The sequence below is a fragment of the Ctenopharyngodon idella genome, chromosome 24, assembly GCF_019924925.1.
Source record: "Ctenopharyngodon idella isolate HZGC_01 chromosome 24, HZGC01, whole genome shotgun sequence".
Lineage (NCBI taxonomy): Eukaryota > Metazoa > Chordata > Actinopteri > Cypriniformes > Xenocyprididae > Ctenopharyngodon > Ctenopharyngodon idella.
Genome location: NC_067243.1, coordinates 10,582,878 through 10,604,205, shown reverse-complemented (window position 1 = coordinate 10,604,205; position 21,328 = coordinate 10,582,878). Strand labels below are relative to the sequence as shown.

General features: G+C 35.5%; 3 protein-coding genes across 11 annotated transcripts; 2 read left to right on the top strand and 1 right to left on the bottom strand.

The window, feature by feature from the left end:
* Nucleotides 1-332: 332 nt before the first annotated feature.
* Nucleotides 333-5,121, top strand: gal (galanin/GMAP prepropeptide). The gene is made up of 7 exons (XM_051884679.1): nucleotides 333-458; nucleotides 562-642; nucleotides 2,027-2,081; nucleotides 2,346-2,417; nucleotides 3,786-3,872; nucleotides 4,068-4,139; nucleotides 4,847-5,121. The coding sequence occupies exons 2-7, from the start codon at nucleotides 562-564 to the stop codon at nucleotides 4,906-4,908; spliced, it is 429 nt and encodes a 142-aa protein (XP_051740639.1). The 5' UTR covers nucleotides 333-458; the 3' UTR covers nucleotides 4,909-5,121.
* zgc:110339 (uncharacterized protein LOC550490 homolog) lies at nucleotides 5,122-10,712 on the bottom strand. Its single transcript, XM_051884678.1, has 6 exons — nucleotides 10,482-10,712; nucleotides 10,337-10,388; nucleotides 9,333-9,520; nucleotides 7,714-7,869; nucleotides 7,504-7,614; nucleotides 5,122-5,542 (listed from the first exon to the last, which is right to left on the bottom strand). Exons 1-6 carry the CDS (start codon nucleotides 10,650-10,652, stop codon nucleotides 5,429-5,431), a joined length of 792 nt encoding a protein of 263 aa, XP_051740638.1. The 5' UTR covers nucleotides 10,653-10,712; the 3' UTR covers nucleotides 5,122-5,428.
* Nucleotides 10,713-10,846: 134 nt separating this feature from the next.
* On the top strand, nucleotides 10,847-19,832 carry tesmin (testis expressed metallothionein like protein). Of its 9 annotated transcripts, none has more exons than XR_007928368.1 (12): nucleotides 10,847-11,114; nucleotides 11,709-12,104; nucleotides 12,252-12,350; nucleotides 12,446-12,535; nucleotides 13,372-13,543; nucleotides 13,991-14,094; nucleotides 15,244-15,331; nucleotides 15,426-15,485; nucleotides 15,703-15,805; nucleotides 15,910-16,047; nucleotides 16,141-16,259; nucleotides 18,094-19,088. XR_007928368.1 is itself a non-coding variant. In XM_051884676.1 (12 exons), exons 2-12 carry the CDS (start codon nucleotides 11,742-11,744, stop codon nucleotides 18,287-18,289), a joined length of 1,515 nt encoding a protein of 504 aa, XP_051740636.1. In that variant the 5' UTR covers nucleotides 10,847-11,114; nucleotides 11,709-11,741; the 3' UTR covers nucleotides 18,290-19,088. The 9 variants fall into 9 exon arrangements, 4 of the variants coding, with proteins under 4 accessions (XP_051740636.1, XP_051740635.1, XP_051740634.1 ...); XM_051884676.1 differs by having other exon boundaries at nucleotides 15,244-15,314; XR_007928367.1 differs by lacking the exon at nucleotides 15,703-15,805 and having other exon boundaries at nucleotides 15,244-15,314.
* The last annotated feature ends 1,496 nt before the right edge of the window (nucleotides 19,833-21,328 follow it).

Sequence of the window (21,328 nt, the reverse complement as noted above, 5' to 3'; positions counted from 1 at the left end):
TTACTTTCCCAGAACCAACAGCTGGGTTATTGGTCAACAAAAAGATTATGTGGTACATTTCAAGAATACGTGAGGCAAAATAATATTTCTGTTATTGTAAAATGTGTGGATAGCTTATGCTGCCATGTCAAACTAATAAATATAGGCTAAAATCAATAATATAATTTCCTTACATGGATCTGACAGGTGGTCGTTAGCATCTAAAAACGTGACTTTTATGACTATACAATAATCAATAAGACGTTAATCAAATGATCTCATGCATGGGCTCGATCATTGGTAACTCGCTCTATCGTCAATGATGAAGAGTCTGTCTGTCACCTTTTGTCGTAAATACGTCAGAGGTGAGACATTCCCTTTCAATAAAAGCCGCCCGATTCCAGGAGGATCAGAGGACCAGGAGCAGGCAGGAATTTTACTAGTGTTTTTACTCTCCAAAGACCCAACTGATACTCAGGGTAAGTTCTCAATCTCCTTCGCTCTGTTTTCTCTTTGCATGTTTGATTATGCATGTTTTATAGTGCGTTTTATAGCTAATGTTTCAATAATGTTGTGTTTCAGATGAACAGGTGTGTCGGTGGAGTTTGTGTGTCTCTTATTGTGTGCGCGTTTCTTACGGAAACACTTGGAATGGTGATCGCGGTAAGAGTTACTTTGATTCAAAATGATTCAATTCATTATTTAATCCTGTATGTTTGAATGCAAATTAAACTAGAACTCGCAGAAAAGTTGAAACCAGCAGACCGGGGCTAGTTGTCACAATTTTAACTCGAGTGAATTATTCTCTAAAAAGTCAATTTCTGTTTAAACTTACAACTTTCGCTATAAAAATGAACATTTCCACTGTTGTTGCGAAAAAGAATGCATGTTGACATTTGTGACAGCATGCCCCAATACCGGGACAAGTTATCATAATGGCATTATAAATAAACTATTAAACGGTTTTCTGCAAAATTATTAAACAACATAAATGTAAAATGTAACTTAAAATGGCAAACACTCGTTTTGGACGAACAAATATTGTAATGTATTAACATTATAACAACTAAAACGTCTGACAATTTGCCCCGACCTGACATTTAATGAAAATAGGCTACACTTTAACCTTTCAGTTAAAAATCAGCATTTATAGCTAAAATAGGACATTTTTAGTTTGTGACAGTTTAATAAATAATAATTAAATAATAAACATTTATTAAATTGCTTATTAATAAATGTTTACCTTTTGATTATTATTGTTGCCTCTAATAATTATGTGTCTGATTTTTAATTTCCAACATATTTTGGGTTCATTTTAAGCCAGCCATATAGGTAAGCAATAAGGTATGAGAGGCTGTGCTGTATCGTGAATAAGTCACAGCTGAAGGGCGTTCGCATCGTGCCTAACAACGCCCTTCAGCCGTGACTTATTCATGAGACAGCACTAGCCTCGAGTACCTTATTGCTTTTATAAAACGGTTACCACACAATACAATTAAAGCCAAAAAATATGTATCAATGCAACTTTCATGAAGTAAAATCACTAAAAACCTTCCTTCCGCCGGAAAATATAGTCCCTGACCGTGAACAGTCAGTAGCGAAGACTTTTATATTGAAAAGACTGAATTGTTGTGAACACAGAACAAGACGCAACTGACAAATGCTTTGACTAGCGCTGTCAGTCACGGGAAAACCCCTTAACTGTTAAAAGGACAAGATATTGCAGCGGACATTTAAACAGATTTTTTATTATGAACATAGGACTGACCTGAAGGAAAATGCTAAATCTGAATGCAGGTAATAAACTTGCTCAATCGATCTCTTTCTCACAATACTCTTCTACATAATACAGTAAGCTTTAATGAACAAAATCAATTGAGAACAGTTTACGTTGTTAAGAGTGGTTGCTAAGGGTGATGTGTAGTAATACACAGAACCGTTGGTTGAAGCGATCATAGCCGTGTTTTATCGTGAATAAAACACAACTATTGACCAATTAGAATCAAGGACAGGAACTAACTTTATATATTTATATTCTATAAAACAGGCAAAAGAGAAGAGAGGATGGACCCTCAACAGTGCTGGGTATCTCCTCGGTCCTCGTGAGTTCTCCAATACATCTTTTTTGTCTTCTCTCATTATCTTTCCCCAGCTGTTTATGAAAAACAGTTGCGTACGATTTATGTAACTGCTTTGGTGCATACATTCTTGCTTTAAGCTTGCAGGTCTACTTTTTAAACCTTGAAAAAATGTTTCCTTAGTTTCACCATGCAGGCCTGTTCGCTCTCTTTGATGAAATGTGTTGGGGTGCACTGATGTTGTGCTTATTACAGCTGTGTAGGTTACATAAGCTCCCTGTGTTTCAGGTCGTATTGATCATCTTATACAGATTAAGGATTCTCCCAGTGCAAGGGGGAGAGAAGATCTGCTTGGTCAATGTAAGATGGCTCCTGCAGGTTTTTGAAGTCAGATGAGGAATTGCTCTGTGATGTTTTGCTCTTTGTGCTTTTTGCTGTTCTGTGCTGCTGGTGGTGATGATTCTATTCAGCATGAGTCTTTTCACCTAAACTGAAAAGATGGATTTATCATGCTTTCAAACAATTGCTGTTTGGTACATAATTTAGGTACATATTCTGCGTGAGGTATGTGTGCAGATGCATGTATTCTTCTTCATACTGTCAAACTAGTCTTAAATTAAACAAATTAGTATAACCCATTTAGCAGCAGGTTGCTTTTTGAATATATAAGCAATATTCTGCTCTATTTTTCTTGCATTAAATTTAGACTATTAAGGGAGATTTCACTCTTTTTACATCCTCTATCTTTTGCTTTACCCTCTGTCTCTGCTTTTCCACACTTGTTGTGAGCTTTTACTGTCTTACTCCTCTTTTTGCATTGGCTGGCATTGTGAAAAAGAAGTACACTTTAGCATACTTTTATTATGGAAATAATATACTTTAAAAGAATATACTTAAGTGCAAACTAAACTGAATATTTTCAGACATTTGATTGCATTTTATTTGAAATTAAATGAAAATGTATAATGGTTTATGTTTATATTAAATACAATTAGTTGAACTTAAGAGTGCTTTTAGTGCTTAAGTACATATGTATTTGTCTGTTAAAACATGGTTACTGCCAAATGTACTGACAAGTATTTATGGTAAAATAAAATATACTTTAATGTCATTTTTAGTGAAACTTGCATGTATTTAAATATATTTACGTACATTTAAAATGTATTAACTTTAAATGTAACATTAAATAACACACTACAGTGTTAGTCAACACATCAAAATATGTGTACTTCTTTAACGCACGATAAAAATGATTGAAACATGCTGCTTTTAAATGTACTTTAAGGTACAACTTTTAATTTGACATTATTACAAAGTGCTCTTTTTAAGTCATGACTCTATTTAAGTACACTTAAGTGGCCTTTATTTAGGTAATATTAGTTTACATGCAAGTACAGTAAAGTATACTTCTAAGATTTGAAGTACACTACAAGTTACAATTAAGTGCACTTCTTTTTCACAAGGGTGTGAGTGTGTGCTTCGCATTGCAACAAAAAGCAATTCCATGACTCAAGTCCTGCAGGTTGCTCAACTCAATCTGTCCCAAAAAACAACAAAAACCAAACAAAAAAGATATTCCTCGGATAATGACTTGTCGCATTAGGAACATATGTGTGCCACAGGCAGGTCTATGAATATCAGCCGGGGAGTCGGGGTCTGGTGGCTCGGGTTCTCAGCGGGCTGTTCAAATGATCAATGTGATTATGTGTGGTTGTGCTTTGTGATCAGATGCCATAGACAGCCACAGGAGTCTTAGTGACAAGCACGGGCTGGCAGGGAAGAGAGAAATGCCCATAGAGGAAGATTTCAAGACAGGTAAGAATCACGCACCGCCGGCGTCAAACTGTTAATTAAGATCAGTTTCTATATGGTTTGTTAAAGGCTGGGAAGTGGATTCAGCTATCCATTTGAATGTTCATTAACTTTTAATGTACTTTCACAGATGTTGTAGGCTTTGTAATTAAAAGAATAAATGATAATGACCTTGTAATTACTGTTTCTGCTCTCCAGGAGCTCTGAGGATATCGGATGAGGATGTTGTCCATACTATCATAGACTTTCTTTCTTACCTCAAATTAAAAGGTAAGTGCAATTGTTATTTTTTTTTTAGACATTTACATTTTGTGCTGATTTTGGGGGAAAGGGTTTTGCGCAGTAAACAGCACTGATAAAAATCCGTAAAAATAGGGTAAAATGTCCGTGTAATGAGCTGCCACTACTTTTTCTGTTATTTTACGAATTTATTTTTTACAGTGTAGTATAGATAAATTATTCCAATTTGAATTGAATTAGCAAAGGTGCATAATTATATTTTTTTGAAATTCAAATAGCAGGAAGTTTAGTTTTAAATCATATATATATTATATATATACACCATTCGAAAGTTTAGGGTCAGTAAAATTTTAAAAGAAATTAATACTTTTATTCAGCAAGGATGCATTAAATTGATCAAAACTGTCAGTAAAGACAAATAAATGCTGTTGTTTTTAACTTTCTATTCAGCAAAGAATCCTGAAAAATGTGTAACGTTTTCCTAAAAAAAAAAAAAAAAAAAGCTTTCAACCTTGATAATAAGAACCATTAATAATTGAGCAGATAACAACTGATCACCAAATCAGCACAAAGGACAAGAAATGTGTATATTATTCAAGTTAAGTGGAAATCTGAGCAGTCTGAATAACATCTCTGTCGGTTTAGGCAAATAAGAGTAAAAAAAAACCCTAATACATCTTGACTTCAAGGAAGTGAATTGTTCTAATTTTCCCATTATTCCTTATTTTATCTTACAGAAATTGGGGCTCTTGACAGTCTGCCTTCCTCTCTCACATCAGAGGAGATAAGCCAACCCTAATTTTGACCGAATTCATCATTTCATCATCACACCCTGACCTCCACCGCGCCTGACTGAACTCTCTCTCAGAGGCTGTATTAATGTTTGATGTCTTCTCCACCGCACTGTTCTCGACACGCTATTATGTCAATTTTACCATGTTACTGTAATCTGTCAGAATCACTTGACTGCTGATGTGGAGATGGATTGAAAAAATAAAACTCATAAATGGCATTCGATTTATTGTCTGTCTTTTTATTTTATTTTATATTCATAGAAAAGGCAATATCCATGAAAGACTATTACTGGCAGGTAGCAAAAATTCTCTTTTTTCTATTTTAAAAGTATAAACACACCCTTGTAACCTTTTATACCATTTCATTTCTCCTAAGACCTAAGTTTTTTGTTTTTTTACTTCTTGGTTGGGACACACAGGTGGAAGCATGAATAATTGATCCCGCAGGCTGTTTTTGTGGTCTTAGCTCCGCAGTGGTCATCTGGCACTCGGACAATGTAACACACAGTTAACACAATATGGAGATCACCAGGGTAAGCTTTTTCCAGTGTAGTCCACATATCCACCGTGATGTTCCTCCATTAATCCAGAAATGACAGACAACACGGATGATATGCTCTCCTCTGGACTCAAAGGTGCCTGTAAATGTCAAGTAAATGGAAAGATGGGTTCAAATTAAAGGGTTAGTTCCTGATAATTTACTCACCCCCATGTCATCCAAGATGTTTATGTCTGTCTTTCTCCAGTCGAGAAGAAATTAAGGTTTTTGAGGAAAACATTCCAGGATTTTTTTCCATATAGTGGACCCAATGGGTTGAAGGTCCAAACTGCAGCTTCAGTGCAGCTTCAAAGGGCTCTACGTGATCCCAGCCGGGGAAAAAAATAAAAATGATATACTTTTTAACCACAAATGCTCATCTTGCACTGCTCTGCGATGTGCCACGCATTACGTTGAAAGATCACGTGTGATGTAGGCGGAAGTACTGCGCGCGGTTGGCCGAAAAATCTCATTTTCTCCTCCAACTTCAAAATCAACCGAAATCGCTGTTTTACCTTTTTTCGTAAAGAGCGTTTGACTTAATCTTTGCACATTTGCTTTGTAGACTCTTGGATCGGTACTTCCACCTACGTCACTCATGACCTTTTCAACATGATTATGTAATGTGTGGCGCATCGCAGAGCTAGTACAAGACAAGCATTTGTCGTTAAAAAGTATATCATTTTTATTTTTTTAGAAAATGCCCGATCGTTTTGCTAAATAAGACCCTTATTCCTCGTCTGGGATCACGTAGAGCCCTTTAAAGCTGCACTGAAACTGCAATTTAGACCTTCAAACATTGGTCCCTGTTGAAGTCCACTATATGGAGAAAAATCCTGGAATGTTTTCCTCAAAAACCTTAATTTCTTTTTGACTGAAGAAAAAAAGACATGAACATCTTGAATGACATGATGGGGGTGAGTAAATTATCAGGAAATATGAATTCTGAAGTGAACTAATCCTTTAACAGGCCTAGGCTGGGCATTGACACAAATTTCATTATTTAATTCACTTTTGACTTCAATTTACAAGCTTGCAATTCAATTCGGATTCACAAGATTGTGATTCGATTCAATTTGGATTTTGATTCAATTCGATTCATCTGGCTATATATACACGTCAATTTTTCTAAAGGAAAAAAATAAACTTTGTATAGGCTACAAACATTTAAACAGTGGGTGTAATGAATGTGTAATATAGTGCATACATTTAGCAAAATGCTCCTTTCTAGTTTAGTGTTCATTTTTCATTTAACTATCGAGCTTTGGTAATTGAATAGCTTTTCTGAGGTAAATGTAATGTTACATGACATTTTGATTACATGAAACATGATAGGGTGTACTGATTCATGCCTTCTGATGTTCATTCATGTTTATTATTTTGTTATAACTAGCAGTAAACATGCATCATGTTTAGGAACTCACTACATTCCACTGCAAGTTAAATTAATTACATATTACAAATAATTAGGTTGTGAAATAAAGTGTTGCACATTTTACTGGTGCAAAGATGAGTGTGTATTTTCAACATTTGCAACTGCTTTTCATCATTTAATAATAAGCAGCACCACAATTACTGCCGTTTGTTACTACTGAACAGACATTTAGAGGTTTATTTTATAATGAGGTTTTTCAATATGTGAGTAAAATAAGGTCACTCACAGCCCAAACGTTCTTATCTAGTTACTTAATAGAAACATGTTTTTTTAAACATAACTTAACATCGTGTTTTCGATACAGGTGTATATAATTTATGTTGTAGAACAAAATGTCCAAGTATCGTCACGTTTACCACAGACCTTATTTACTCATAAATTGAAAAACCTCATTATAAAGACCCATAGGAAAATCTCAAGGGAATTAGTCTTCAAGGTTTTGACGTCATCCCTACACAAGAGGGGCGCTACAAATAATGTACATTGAAGTTTTGTTCAACCAAGTGAAAACAAAGGCTAAAAGGTTGATTATTGGGATTTAAGAATCGAGGTCAGTTAATCACAAAGAGAATCGATTAAAATCGAGAAATCCATACACAGCCCTAAAAAACACATTCATGCACTCACTATTGGTCCGCCCATATCAGTGCGCACCCAACCAGGGTGAAGGGCGACGCACAAGATCCCCTCAGCTTCCAGATCGGTAGCCAAACACCTTGTAACCATACTCAAGGCGCTCTTTATTTAAAAAAAAACATTCAAAAAGCAAAGTTAAGTACTTAATTTGAACTGCAATTGAATCATTTTCCCCCACAAAGCAACTAACAGGTGTTTCACCTTAGATGCCCTGTAAGCGTAACTCTTGAAGCTCGCTCCCTCGCCCCAGTTGAGCTGCACAGAGCCCAGGACAGACGACACATTGATCACTGCGGCTCTGTGGATTCCCATGCCACTGCCTTTTGCCGCCGCCCTTCTCAACAACGGCAGGAGAGCCTGAAAGGGAATTCAATAGAGGAACCGAGTAAGTGTCTATGAAAAACGTTTTATTTAAATGAATACTGAAAATAAGACAGTTCGAGAACATTTATTAGAGAATTAAAGGGTTAGTTCACCCAGAAATTAAAATTCTGCCATTTATTACTCACCCTCATGACGTTTTACACCCGTAAGACCTTTGTTCATCTTCAGAACACAAATTAAGATATTTTTGATGAAATCCGAGAGCTTTCTGACCTCTGATAGACTACAACGTAATTACTTTCAAGGCCCAGAAAAAAGGTAGTAAAGACATTGTTAAAATAGTCCATGGTTTGACCTTAAAGGGTTAGTTCACCCAAAAATGAAAATTCTGTCATTAATTACTCACCCTCGTGCCGTTCCACACCTGTAAGACCTTCGATGATCTTCGGAACACAAATTAATATATTTTTGTTTAAATCCGATGGCTCCGTGAGGCCTACATAGGGAGCAATGACACTCCTCTCTCAAGATCCATAAAGGTAATAAAAACATATTTAAATCAGTTCATGTGACTACAGTGGTTCAATATTAATATTATAAAGCGACGAGAATATTTTTGGTGCGCCAAAAAAAAAAAAAAAATAACGATTTATTTAGTGTTTAAAAGTATTTAGTATTTAGTGTATTTTGAAATCGGCCATCACTAAATAATTCGTTATTTTGGTTTTTTTGGCGCACCAAAAATATTCTCGTCGCTTTATAATATTAATATTGAACCACTGTACTCACATGAACTGATTTAAATATGTTTTTATTACCTTTATGGATCTTGAGAGAGGAAATATCATTGCTCCCTATGTAGGCCTCACGGAGCCATCGGATTTAAACAAAAATATCTCAATTTGCGTTCCGAAGATTAATGAAGCTCTTACGGTTCTGGAACGGCATGAGCGTGAGTAATAAATGACAGAATTTTCATTTTTGGGTGAACTAACCCTTTAATTTTATGAAGGAATGAGAATACTTTTTGTGCAAAACCCCCCCAAAAATAACAATTTCTTCTCTTCGTTCTGACGTAGAACCCGGAAGCGCTGCACTGTGTTTATTACATCAACTGCCAAGGAGACTGACAGAAAAGAGAAGAGATTGTTCAATAAAGTCATTTTTTTTTTTTTTTTTTTGCATACAAAAAGTATTCTTGTCGCTTCATAACATTAAGGTTGAACCACTGTAGTCATATGGACAATTTTAATGATGTCTTTAGTACCTTTCTGAGCCTTGAAAGTGGTAGTTGTGATGCAGTCGATGGAGGAGTCAGACAGCTTTTGGATTTCATCAAAAATATCTTAATTTGTGTTCTGAAGAAGAACGAAGGTCTTACGGGTGTGGAACGACATGAGGGTGAGTAATAAATGACAGAATTTTCATTTTTGGGTGAACTAACCCTTTAAAGTTGAATGCCGGTGTATTGTTGGTAATTGGTTCAGCCGTATTACCTTGGTCACAAAAAGAGGAGCCACTGTATTACTCTCATAGACTTTCATCATGGCATCTCGAGTGACTGTGTTCAGTTCGGAGGGGATATTAATCGCCGCATTATTAATTAAGCAGTTCAACCCGTCAGCACCCACAATGGATTCCACTGCCTGTGCTGCTGCGTCCACACTGCTGTCACTGGTGACATCTGAAATAAAAACAAAACAAAAACACAGACCGATTTGTGAACCGGTTTGATCCGGTTTGAAAAGAAATATATAGCCAATGAAATAGTTTACAGAAGAGCGTAACTAAAAAAAAAAAAAAAAAAAAAAAAAAATTTATTCACTATGCAAAACGACATTCCAAAACGATGAAAGCACATAAAAAAGACCAAATCTAAAAAAATAAAAGCCAGTTATAAATATTAATAAATAAAATAATATAATAGTATATCAATAATACACACACACACAAACACTGTTCATGAAAAGAAAACGAAATAAAAAAACGTTATTTCCAAGATTTCCAGAACTGTTTGAATAATTTATTTTGACTTTATATATAGTTTTACGGGGAATATAGAGTTTTATCAGAAAAATTATACAGTATATTTGTCAATGTCATTCACATAATCACATTTCCTTGTCCTTTGCCTCCACCTACTGGACATACATAAGAATTGCACTCCACAAGTAATATTTTGGGCGAATTCCAATAATCGGAAGTGAGCATCCCTATGCCCTACTTTTATATTGACGTTTTTAAAATATGCTTTATGTAATCAGATTCCTCATAAACACTTCCCTCTTTGCTCTTAACTTTGTAAAACTTGCCTCTCTTCTTTAAACACTGCAGGTAGTCACAAATTTACCTAACGTATCTACTATACATTTCTTTGCCTATGAAAGTTAATTAAACTTCATATGAAAAGCATGACGTGGGTAATCACAAACAAAACAAAACCACTTGAATTATAATGTTTACTTTAACTCTAGCTTAGTCACGTGACAGAGTAACTCACCTAGAGGCACAACATGAACGCCTGGGTTAGACTTGACGAGTTCTTGCAGTTCCTGACAATGACAGCAAACCATAACCGCGCGTTAAGCAACTTGTCCACAGATTTTTATTGAGCACAGGCGCTGTCGTGCACTGTGATGGCCTACCTCTGCAGCGGCTGGATTCCGGGCGGTTGCAATGATCTTTTGGGGTCTCTCCGGCGTAGCGAGCAGCTGTCTGACCATTTGCAGTCCGAGGCCCCTGCTAGCCCCCGTGATCAGCACCGAGCGACACTTTGTGAAATTCATCTTCCTATTCAAAACGTTGCGAGCACTCATCACGCGCACTCTCTCTTAAAGGGTTTCACAACTTAAGTCAGCTGGAGGCGTGGTTAGTTTCATAAACGCCCAACCTCCAAACATTTACCTAGATTTAGTGCAAAATGAACAATGCATTAGAAATGTTTAGAAAAAAAAAAAAAAAAAAAAATTATAACGCGCTTCACTAATGCTTGTATTATTAATTTAATTTACTTAAAAGTTTACTAGAATAAAAATATAATTAAGTCACTTAAATTAATTGTTTACCAAGCCGATTTACAAAATAAAAAGATAAATGTGAAATACAAATTCACGCGACTTCTCGCGTTTTTTACTGTTAATGCGCGTGAGCTCAAGTAAATAAGCTAAGGCGAGCGTATCACGTTACAATAACGTCAAAAACATATCCACAACTCTTATATAAGTCAATTTTTTTATTTTAAACGGTAAAAAAAAATCCAGTACGTACTTATTTATCTGGTAAGTATCTCATAATGGTTGTAAATTTGATACTTTATCAATATCTTGAGGTAAATGAAATGATTAGCTAAGTCGCTAGCTTAACAAGTTTACTTCAAAGTAGATAAACTAAACTTACAAACATCTAATTAACAATACGTGGTTATCTTTGTATATTTTATATTCGAGCTGAACATTTTTATGCCTGGTTTTACTTTACACAAATGAAATGTTGCCAATTAAATAGTGTACAAAAGAACTAGAAAAATTTACATTTACTTTCCATTACATATTCAGGACCAGTGTTGTTGTTAACTAAAACTCGTTATCAGTATAATTGAAATAAAAAATTAGATGGAAACTTTAAAACTGCATTAAAATCAATTAAAATGTTGTCTTGACATCTAACTGAAATAAATGTTTAAGTTGAAGTAATAAAAATGACAAAAGCACTTACTTAAATTAAGTTAAATTACTAAGTATTACTAAATTAAGTTAAATGACTAAAATTAAAATGAAAACTGTTCTATTATATATATATATATATATATATATATATATAATTAAAAAATCTGTAGATGAATGTTTTTCTCATTTATGCCCGTGTGACTACAGCGCCATCTACAGCAGCATTATAATATCAGGAGAATGAATGAGCCAGAGGGGCAAGAGTACAGCTACAGAAGAGACTTATCCGAAGGGTCTCTGGTCCCCTTACACCACACCCATGGAAGTCCTAGAGATGCAAATCTATTCAGTCATGGGATGCATTCAGGACCGGGATACTCCAGGATGGAAGAAGCCCTGCAGGAGGATGACTACACCACTTACAGGATTCTTCATCCTCTAACATGTGATCCTATGCCTCCTGTAGCCCACTTTAGCTCAGCGTCCTATTCTGAATACTTGCTGCCACCGCCAAGCCATTATCAGCACGCATTAGGCCAACCGTACAGCTCCATTAGAAGCCCATGGCCATCCCAGGAGGCTTTTCATTATGGCATTTCATCAGTGAGTGTGCACAAATTGAAAGTGTTTACTATGTGAAATGTGAAATCTCATTGATGGTCAGAACTGAACACCTTAAGCATTTCCAGTAAGTAGGTTACATCTCTTAAAACACATTAAATTAGCAAAATGTCTTTGTTTATCTCACAGGGAGAGATCTGTCGAGCTGTCGCCACTATCAGCTCTGATGGTGCAGATGATTACAGTATGGAGGGTTATTCTGCACACCAAGGATTCATACATGTTAATGTAATGTGCAGTCTGAAGATGTTTGTGTGTGTGTATGTGAAGCATACGCTCCATTCAAAAGGGATTTAATGGATTCTTCATACGTACTTTTTCAGAGAAATCAGCCACATGGTCTTCTTGTGTCACCTCATGACCAGCACAAGCTGGAGGAGAAGCTTCCAGCTCAGACGTCCAGTATTTGTCAGGTATCATCTCTCTCTCAAATGCCCTGTTTTTAATTTCTGTAATTGGCAGGTTTTAGGGGCTTATGAACATTAAGTGTGTATTTAAAAAAAATCTAATAATTTCACAAGTCCCAGTTAACCATTTGTAAGTCAACTTCCTGAAGTGTGTAAACACAAGGTTTCCAACCTCAGTGTTTCTTGAGCAGTTTCAGGATCATGTGACACTGAAGACTGGAGTAATGATGCTGAAAATTCAGCTTTGATCACAGGAATAAATTACATTTTAAAACATTAAAATAGAAAATATTAGTGTTTTTAGTGTATTAATTACAGCCATGGTGAGCATAAGAAACTTCTGTCAAAAACTTAAAAGACCGACTTCTAACTTTTGAATGGTACTACATATGTGTTTTCTATATATATATATATATATATATATATATAAGCATAATTATGCTTATTGTTACAAACATAATAATAATATTGTGTCTAAACACTATTTTTATTCTCTAAAATAGATTAAAAAAAGAAAATTCATTCAATGTTCATATATCTACTGAACAAGTATAAGATATTTGCCATATTTATTACACATTGCTGCATTTGAATGACTCCTGTTAATAGACAAAGATCCTTGAATCCTTGGTTTATTCAAACGATTAGAGAGCTGAAAAAGTGTTTTAGACACCTGTTTGGAAGTCATTATTCCTGCAGTTTCATTTGGTGCCACTAGTTGTGCAGAAATTACACACTTCATCTGTTGTTTTGAGTGTCTGGTTGTGGCAATAAACTGGAGGTCTTTGATAAATAAAAATGAAGCCATTTCAAAAGTGATGAAACAGGCCGTCTTCTCTGAGATGTTACAGCCCGTGCAGGTTGTGTGTGACGTGAGCGGTGGAGGGCAGGTCGTCGTGTTGAACCATTGCAGTCCGGATCAGATTCCTCACTCTATGATGACGGATCTTGACACACAGTCTCTGCCTAAGCTGTCAGTCCAGAGCTGCTCTACTGAGGACCAGTTACCTCATGGTGAACTTTTAATTGATTTAAAGGAGTCATATCATGCATTTTTTTATCATGCATTTTTTCCTTTTGAGGTCTATGTATAAGGTTTTTTACAAAAACAGCCATAATTTAGTTTCATGCCCATTTTCCACACTCTCCATGCTCCTTAGAGTCAAACAGGCCTTTTTTTGTTGCTGTGCCTTTCAGTCTTCTATTTAAAGAATCCCTTTGCATATAAAATGAATAACAGCATTTACTGTTGTTAAAAATAAATTTCAGCTGTTCCTTTCTAACGCTGACATTCTTCTGACATCGAGCATTGTTAAAGCTAAAGGAAATTTTTATTTCTTATGATCTGACTCCTTTCAGATGTTTATGGGATTCACAGTTATGGACACACTTTTATTTTAAAATAGACTACAAGTTTAGTAGTTGTATGTACTGTTTGAAGTATTTAAATGTCCTGTCCAGCATCAGATACCGGACATTCAGAGACATTCACTGGGCAGCCTCAGACCCACAAGACATCTGCAGGTGTGACGTTCAACCTCACGCCAGGACCTTATGCTTCACAGGTAGTGTTGAAGTGTCATTTGAAGTAAATGTGTCATATGGCACTTACATATATATAGGCCTATACATATATAATGAGTAAATCGCATAAATAATTGTTTGTCCTTACCTAAAAATTGCATGAAAATAATATTTGGCCTAAACAAAATTAAAACAATAAAGCAGAATTTTTTAAACAAAACAGTAAAACAATAAAACATTACTTTTTGCATAGTGACATTATTAATACAGCACTGAAAATCATCCTGCCCCGACACACACACACACACACACACACACACACACACACACACACACACAAAAAAGCAGCTTAATTAATTAATTTTCTATCACACTTCCATGATGTATACCTTAACTGCACTTTACAATTTAATTAATGTAACTTTATTTGTTTTTCTCATTAAATTAATGATAAAGAATTTTTTTATAATAGAAAAGGAATTTGCTGAATTTTCATGAAAATAATGTCTCGATTAAAGAAAATCTTAATGGTCCTAAATTTACATAATTTTATTTATGAATTTTTTTTTTTGATTTTGGGGTAAAATATGACCAGGACATTTCTTTTTAGGTTCCCCTGTATGTATGTGCGTATTGTATGGTTGTATTCATCTAAATACAAAATAAAACAAAATAAATAAATAAAAGTGCTAGAAGGATTGCTTATATATATATATATATATATATATATATATATATATTAACCAAAACCAAAATTTATCCAGACACCATTTCATTCATTAATACAGTTTATTCACTATAGTTTAAAAAAATGGTAATAAAATATGACAAGACAAGATAAACTGTGTCAGAAAAAAAATGAATCTTAATTATGTCAGGTAACACTTAAGCAAAACATGGTCAGGTCAAAGTGTCTGAATAATCTTTGGTTCCAAATGTTTATCAATTTTACTGGTAGTCCACTATATGAAGAATTTTTGGGTATAATATGTCACAGTTTACTTTATTTTGCTATCCTCACTTACATAAATGAACTATAGTGTCCTGCACCCAATAGTAAAAATATATCAAAAATGTAATTTTTGGTTTGACTGTATATATATATATATATATATATATATATACATATATATAGTTTGCAACAAAATCTATATAGTTAAAATTCATTTATTTTTATCTTTTTTTTTTAGTTTCATCAGACACTTTGCCCTACTCAGACTGTAGAACAGGAAGAGGAGGGTCAGACTAAAGGATGTGGACGGTACAAGTGTCATTACTGTAAAACCTCACATCTCACGCTTATTCCTGACAACTGCCTTATCATTTTTATAAAACAGTTTCAACTATGGCATAACTGTTCTTTTTTTATTAGTGTGAAGTGGGAAAAATCAAAGCGGCCATGCAACTGCACAAAATCTCAGTGTCTGAAACTGTAAGTATTTTCATGATTTTTTTTTTTTTAGCTTTTTTTAGCTTTTTATTTGGTCAGATCGGACCTCAACTGAGTCTTGGTTGTATTACCCAACAGCATTTTTATTTAACACAATGATCTCTTTTGTACTTGCTTGGTCATGATGACTAATGCTTCTGTACAAAAATAACCTACTATGTAAAATCAGCTCCAAACTACCAAATAATTTCTCTGACAGTTATTGTGAATGTTTTGCGAACGGAGAGGTCTGCAACAACTGCAAATGCGTAAACTGCTACAATAATACTGAGCATGACTTAGAGAGATCCCAGGCTATAAAGGTGAACCATATAACATCTTAAAACATACCAGCTAGTCAATGTGTCTCTTTGACTAGATGCGACTGATAACTTACATAATATTCTGCATTTTTATTACTCCTAAGGCCTGTCTGGAGAGGAATCCAGGGGCTTTTCGGCCTAAGATTGGCAGTAGGAAACAGGGGAATGTGAAGGGACGTCACACAAAAGGCTGCAACTGCAAGCGTTCAGGCTGCCTGAAGAACTACTGCGAGTGTTATGAGGTAAGCTGAGATGTTTTGGCTGACCTTATATGTAGTATATATTCAGTAATGTGATTTTCTTTTGGAGCCACTCTACACTGCAATTCTTTGCAGGCTAAAATCATGTGCACATCCACCTGTAAGTGTGTGGGCTGCCGAAACTATGAGGAAAGCCCTTCGAAGAAGAGATCAGAGCGGGACAGGCCAGACTCCAGCATCTACTACCCGACCAGGTACATATGAGATCACTATAATACTGTAATCATGAACAGTAAAAAAAAAAAAATTCCATTCAGAATTTTTCTATTTTTTTTAAAAATATCTTTTCTCATGGGAGAAGAAAAAAGAAATAAAAAAACAACTGGAATCGTAGGCTTGTCTTGTCAAAAATTAAGCAGACACTATATAAACACTGATCAGGCATAACATTATGACCACCTTCCTAATATTATGTTGGTCCCCCTTTTGCTGCCAAAACAGCACTGACCTGTCGAGGCATGGACTCCACTAGACCCCTGAAGGTGTGCTGTGGTATCTGGCACCAAGATGTTAGCAGCAGATCCTTTAAGTCCTGTAAGTTGCGAGGTGGGGCCTCCATGGATCAGACTTATTTGTTCAGCACATCCCACAGATGCTCGATTGGATTGAGATCTGGGGAATTTGGAGGCCAAGTCAACACTTCAAACTCGTTGTTGTGCTCCTCAAACCATTCCTGAACCATTTTTGCTTTGTGGCAGGGTGTATTATCCTGCTGAAAGAGGCCACAGCCACCAGGGAATACCATGAAAGGGTGTACATGGTCTGCAACAATGCTCAGGTAGGTGGTACGTGTCAAAGTAACATCCACATGGATGGCAGGATCCAAGGTTTCCCAGCAGAACATTGCCCAAAGCATAACACTGCCTCTGCCGGCTTGCCTTCTTCCCATAGTGCATCCTGGTGCCATGTGTTCCCCAGGTAAGCGGCGCACACGCACCCGACCAACCACGTAATGTAAAAGAAAACGTGTTTTATCAGACCAGGCCACCTTCTTCCTTTGCTCCTTGGTCCAGTTCTGATGCTCACATGCCCACTGTGTGCCACACTTTCGGTGGTTTTCGGCATCCTGACTGGTCTGTGGCTATGCAGCCCCATACGCAACAAAATGCGATGCACTGTGTATTCTGACACCTTTCTATCAGAACCAGCATTAACTTCTTGAGCAATTTGAGCTACAGTAGCTCAACTGTTGGATCGGACCACACGGGCCAGCCTTTGCTCCCCATTTGCATTAATGAGCCATGGCCGCCCATGACCCTGTCGCTGGTTCACCACTGTTCCTTCCTTGGATCAATTTTTGATAGATACTGACCACTGCAGACTGGGAACACCCCACAAGAGCTGCAGTTTTGGAGATGCTCTGACCCAGTTGTCTAGCCATCACAATTTGGCCCTTGTCAAACTCTCTCAAATCCTTATGTTTGTCCATTTTTCCTGCTTCTAAAACATCAACTTTGAGGACAAAATGTTCACTTGCTGCCTAAAATATCCCACCCACTAACAGGTGCCGTGATGAAGAGAAAATCAGTGTTATTCACTTCACCTGTCAGTGGTCATAATGTTATGCCTGATTGGTGTGTGTATATATATAAGTTCCTCTATATTGTCCTCTATGTCGTCTTTTAGTAGGCATTTCTCTCCCACCTCCACTCCCTCTGCACTGGCTGTGTGACGCCGCAAGCACATTTGCAATTAGAGTCACTCACAGCAATGAGTGGACCCATCAGCAATGTGGCAACTAATGTCATACCGATTATATTTTAAGCGTAAAAATAAGGGCTCAAGTCTTGGTGCTGAGTAGATCATGTGAATCAAAAGGCCTTCAAGGTCACTTTCAAAAATGATTGGCCATGGATTTCTATGAACTGTTAGCCTACATTTATGGCATCACTGTAAACTAGTCCAACGAGATTGAGGTTAAAGGCTGCTGCTTCTGTCGTGCTTTGTTGGTTGTTTTTCAAATGGTAGTAAATGAGAGCAGTAGGGTTTTGTTATTCCTTTGGTCACCGAGGGTGTCTCTGTTGATAGGTGTCCTCTGGCGTGCATCACGCCCGATGTAGTGGAAGCCACATGCGGCTGTCTTCTCGCCCAGGCTGAAGAGGCAGAGAAGGAAGGGTACATTTCAGCTCACGCTGAGAGAATGATTTTGGAGGAGTTCGGCCAGTGCCTGACGCAGATCGTCCGATCGATATTCAAATCCACCAACGTGCAATTTAATGTGTAGCTCGGGAACAAATGCTCACTGTTGTGATTGATCCAGATGGGATGGTTACCAACAAGTGTTTTTGTTTTTGTTTTCTTTAAATGTTAAGAGATGCTTTAATAGCACATTTTATTTATTTATTTATTTGTATTTATTTATTTATTTCAATCTAAATGCTGAGTTATTTAATTTTGATACAAAATGACAATAATTTATATGTATTTTTTTCTTTTTTTATTTCCATTCATTCCCACCATATCACATCCACAATTTAATTGAACATTGTATTTATATATTTAAATATACATGTTATTTAAATATTATTTATTTTTTACTATTTTTTATATATTATTTCAGTTTATTTGTTTCTATTCATTCCCACCACTTTACATTCTTGTGATTTTAATTGACCATTTTATTTATATTTAAATATATTATTAAAATATTATTTAAATTCTATTAAAAAAAAAACAAATATGTAAATATACCATTTTTTATTTGTAGTTTGTTGAGAATATCTTAAATCATCTAAAGCCAAAGCAAAACAAAAAAAACATTTTTTTAAACCATTTAAGCAGAAGCAATGTTTACATGTTTTTTTTCCATGTTGTTCCGGAATGTTTTTTTGCTGTTCTAAAATTTAAGTTCTCATGTCAGGGAATTTTTGTCAGGTTGTATGTGCAGTCATTTCCGTGCGTTACAAATTTAGTGGCATTTTTATTTTGTCATTTGCAGTTGTGTTTATGTAATGGAGCTGTCACTGTGTTTATGCATCAGCAACTTTTTTTCTCTCTGTTACATAAACTGATTGACATCTTGATCTTTTTTTAAGTCCTGTTTCATTTTCTCATTTTTAATCTTGACCTACCCAAATCTGCCAGGCTTATACTCACTTTAAATAACAAAAAGGTCAATTTTACGTCACATTTCACACAAGCAACTCATTCAAGCCATTTCAGATTCAAGGTTGAGACACTCTTAAGAAAAACACAAGTGTTTTTCTCATGTGTAGAATTTTAGAGACACAGCTGTAGGGAAAACCTCACCGTATTGATTTTCATTATAGCAGATGCGCTTGACGTCAAGCTTTTGTGCAGGTTAATGTAGAGAGCGTTTCCATGATAGGACAAGGTGCAAGCAAGTGATGTCTCTCGCAGGGGGTTGTATCGAACCTTGGGTCCTGTTGTTAAAGAAGGACATAAATAGAGGAGTAGGGAACTGGACCGTTCAGATTTGTTTAGATCTTCTCATCAAAAACAATTCTTGATCCAACAAAAATGGTAAATATGTATATAGGTATTTTTATGTGCATACATTAGCATTGAATTACAGATAATGTTTCATTTGTTTTCTCTTTGTAGATATCAAGAATGTGGATTTTATGGACATGCACAGTTGTGATATTTTTACTGGTGAGAGAGTGTCATTGCATCCAGAAGGTATGTTTTTTGAGTTTTATTATAATTATTCATGCTGTTTCTTTTACTTATTTACTGTAAATGTCTTTTACAGACCACGTTATCTAAGAACTGGGGACCACAGTCAATGCTTTATCTAAAGGGAAAACGTGAGTGTTGTCTGGCCTCTTTAATTCACTTTGAGTAATCAGATTGATTGACTGTTATCCTGAGTGTTTGTTTCAGCTGATGATCTTCACTTTGAAATGAAGTATGAATAGATGTGGCCAGATTTTGATTTGTTGCCGTATTTGTATTTCCTTTTTTTCCCCCAGATGGAAGACGGTTTGTCCCTGACATTGATGACATTATTTCAAATTCAGGGTTGAAGAGCTGGTACGCAGTTCTCAAAGGTGTGAATCAATAGTTCCTGATTGTTGCAGATACTACAGTTCTTGAGTTGATTTATCTTTCATTATCTTGACTGTTGTGTTTTCTTCAAGGGTTTCTGAAACTGAAGTCGCTGAATGCAAGAAAACAGTCAGGATTGTTCACAACGCAGAACTTTGTTATCCGTTAATTGGAGTGAAGGGTTTGTGTACAGTGTGCCATATTTTGTAATGTTTGAGATTCAAAATAAATCTATTTATGGGTCAGTTTTGTCCAAAGGCCTTAATAATAATAAAAAACAAAGATATGACATCCAAAGTATGTAAGGTAGTACTACTAGATCTCTTTTATTGAATCCAAAAGGTTTTAATTATATTTTGCTACATATAAAGGTATTTTAAAGATTTTGAAGTATCAAAAGGTCATTCGGTTTAACCGTCCAAACGCCAATCCAGCCATTTCATTTGTGATTAAAATATCTTAAAATGTAATAAATGTATGTGTTTTTTATTCTCGCATGATTTTATATCATCATATATCAACATAGTGCAAAATGGTATTAAAATTATGTGTAGAAGTCGTTGCTTTTTTATGAGAAACAATGTCCGGAAAAATGAATTTCATTGATGTCATTCGGAGTAACCAATACAAAGGGACCATTTTGGATCAAGTCATGCGGTCAATATCATGTGACAGGATGTGACATCATTCAGACACATGCAAAGGACCACATGGTCGTGAAGCAAAGTAACTAACTCTCTTTTAACTATTTGAAAAATTCATGTTTTCATTTGCTCATACGCATGTCCCGAAACATCAGGTCATTCGGTACAACCTCTATAAAACATGGAAAATGATGTAATATTTTAAAAACTTGTACTAAATATAAAATGATTGATTGTCCTTTTGCTAGCTAGCTAGATATCAGCCTGTTAGCATTGTTTGAAAATATTGTCATTCGGTATAACCAAAAGTGTCATTCAGTAAAACCAAAATTTTGGTTAAACCGAATGACTTTTTTGGTGACAGATTTTGTCCATCTTGTAAAAAATGACCAAAGCAGTGTTAATTGATTATTAAAACCACACAATCACATTGTTAACACTTAATAAAACTTCAAAATTAGTTATATCTCCATTATGTTTTTTTTTTTTACACTTTTAAAAACTTTATTCGTCAATGACCCATATGTCAAGTATGTGGGGGAAAAGATTTGTTTTTTGTTTGTTTTTTGTCTGCTGCATTGTTTTGACAAATGTTATATAGGGCTATA

Coding starts and splice junctions, on each gene's coding strand:
- zgc:110339 (XM_051884678.1), bottom strand. CDS start 10,652: ATGAGTGCTCGCAACGTTTTGAATAGGAAGATGAATTTCACAAAGTGT. Junction 7,870..9,332: donor CTCCTCTTTTTGTGACCAAG/GTAATACGGCTG, acceptor ATTCCCTTTCAG/GCTCTCCTGCCGTTGTTGAG. Junction 5,543..7,503: donor CTGATATGGGCGGACCAATA/GTGAGTGCATGA, acceptor TGACATTTACAG/GCACCTTTGAGTCCAGAGGA.
- gal (XM_051884679.1), top strand. CDS start 562: ATGAACAGGTGTGTCGGTGGAGTTTGTGTGTCTCTTATTGTGTGCGCG. Junction 2,082..2,345: donor TGGGTATCTCCTCGGTCCTC/GTGAGTTCTCCA, acceptor CCTGTGTTTCAG/GTCGTATTGATCATCTTATA. Junction 2,418..3,785: donor AGAAGATCTGCTTGGTCAAT/GTAAGATGGCTC, acceptor CTTTGTGATCAG/ATGCCATAGACAGCCACAGG.
- tesmin (XM_051884674.1), top strand. CDS start 11,742: ATGAATGAGCCAGAGGGGCAAGAGTACAGCTACAGAAGAGACTTATCC. Junction 12,351..12,445: donor AAGGATTCATACATGTTAAT/GTAATGTGCAGT, acceptor GTACTTTTTCAG/AGAAATCAGCCACATGGTCT. Junction 12,536..13,371: donor AGACGTCCAGTATTTGTCAG/GTATCATCTCTC, acceptor GTCTTCTCTGAG/ATGTTACAGCCCGTGCAGGT.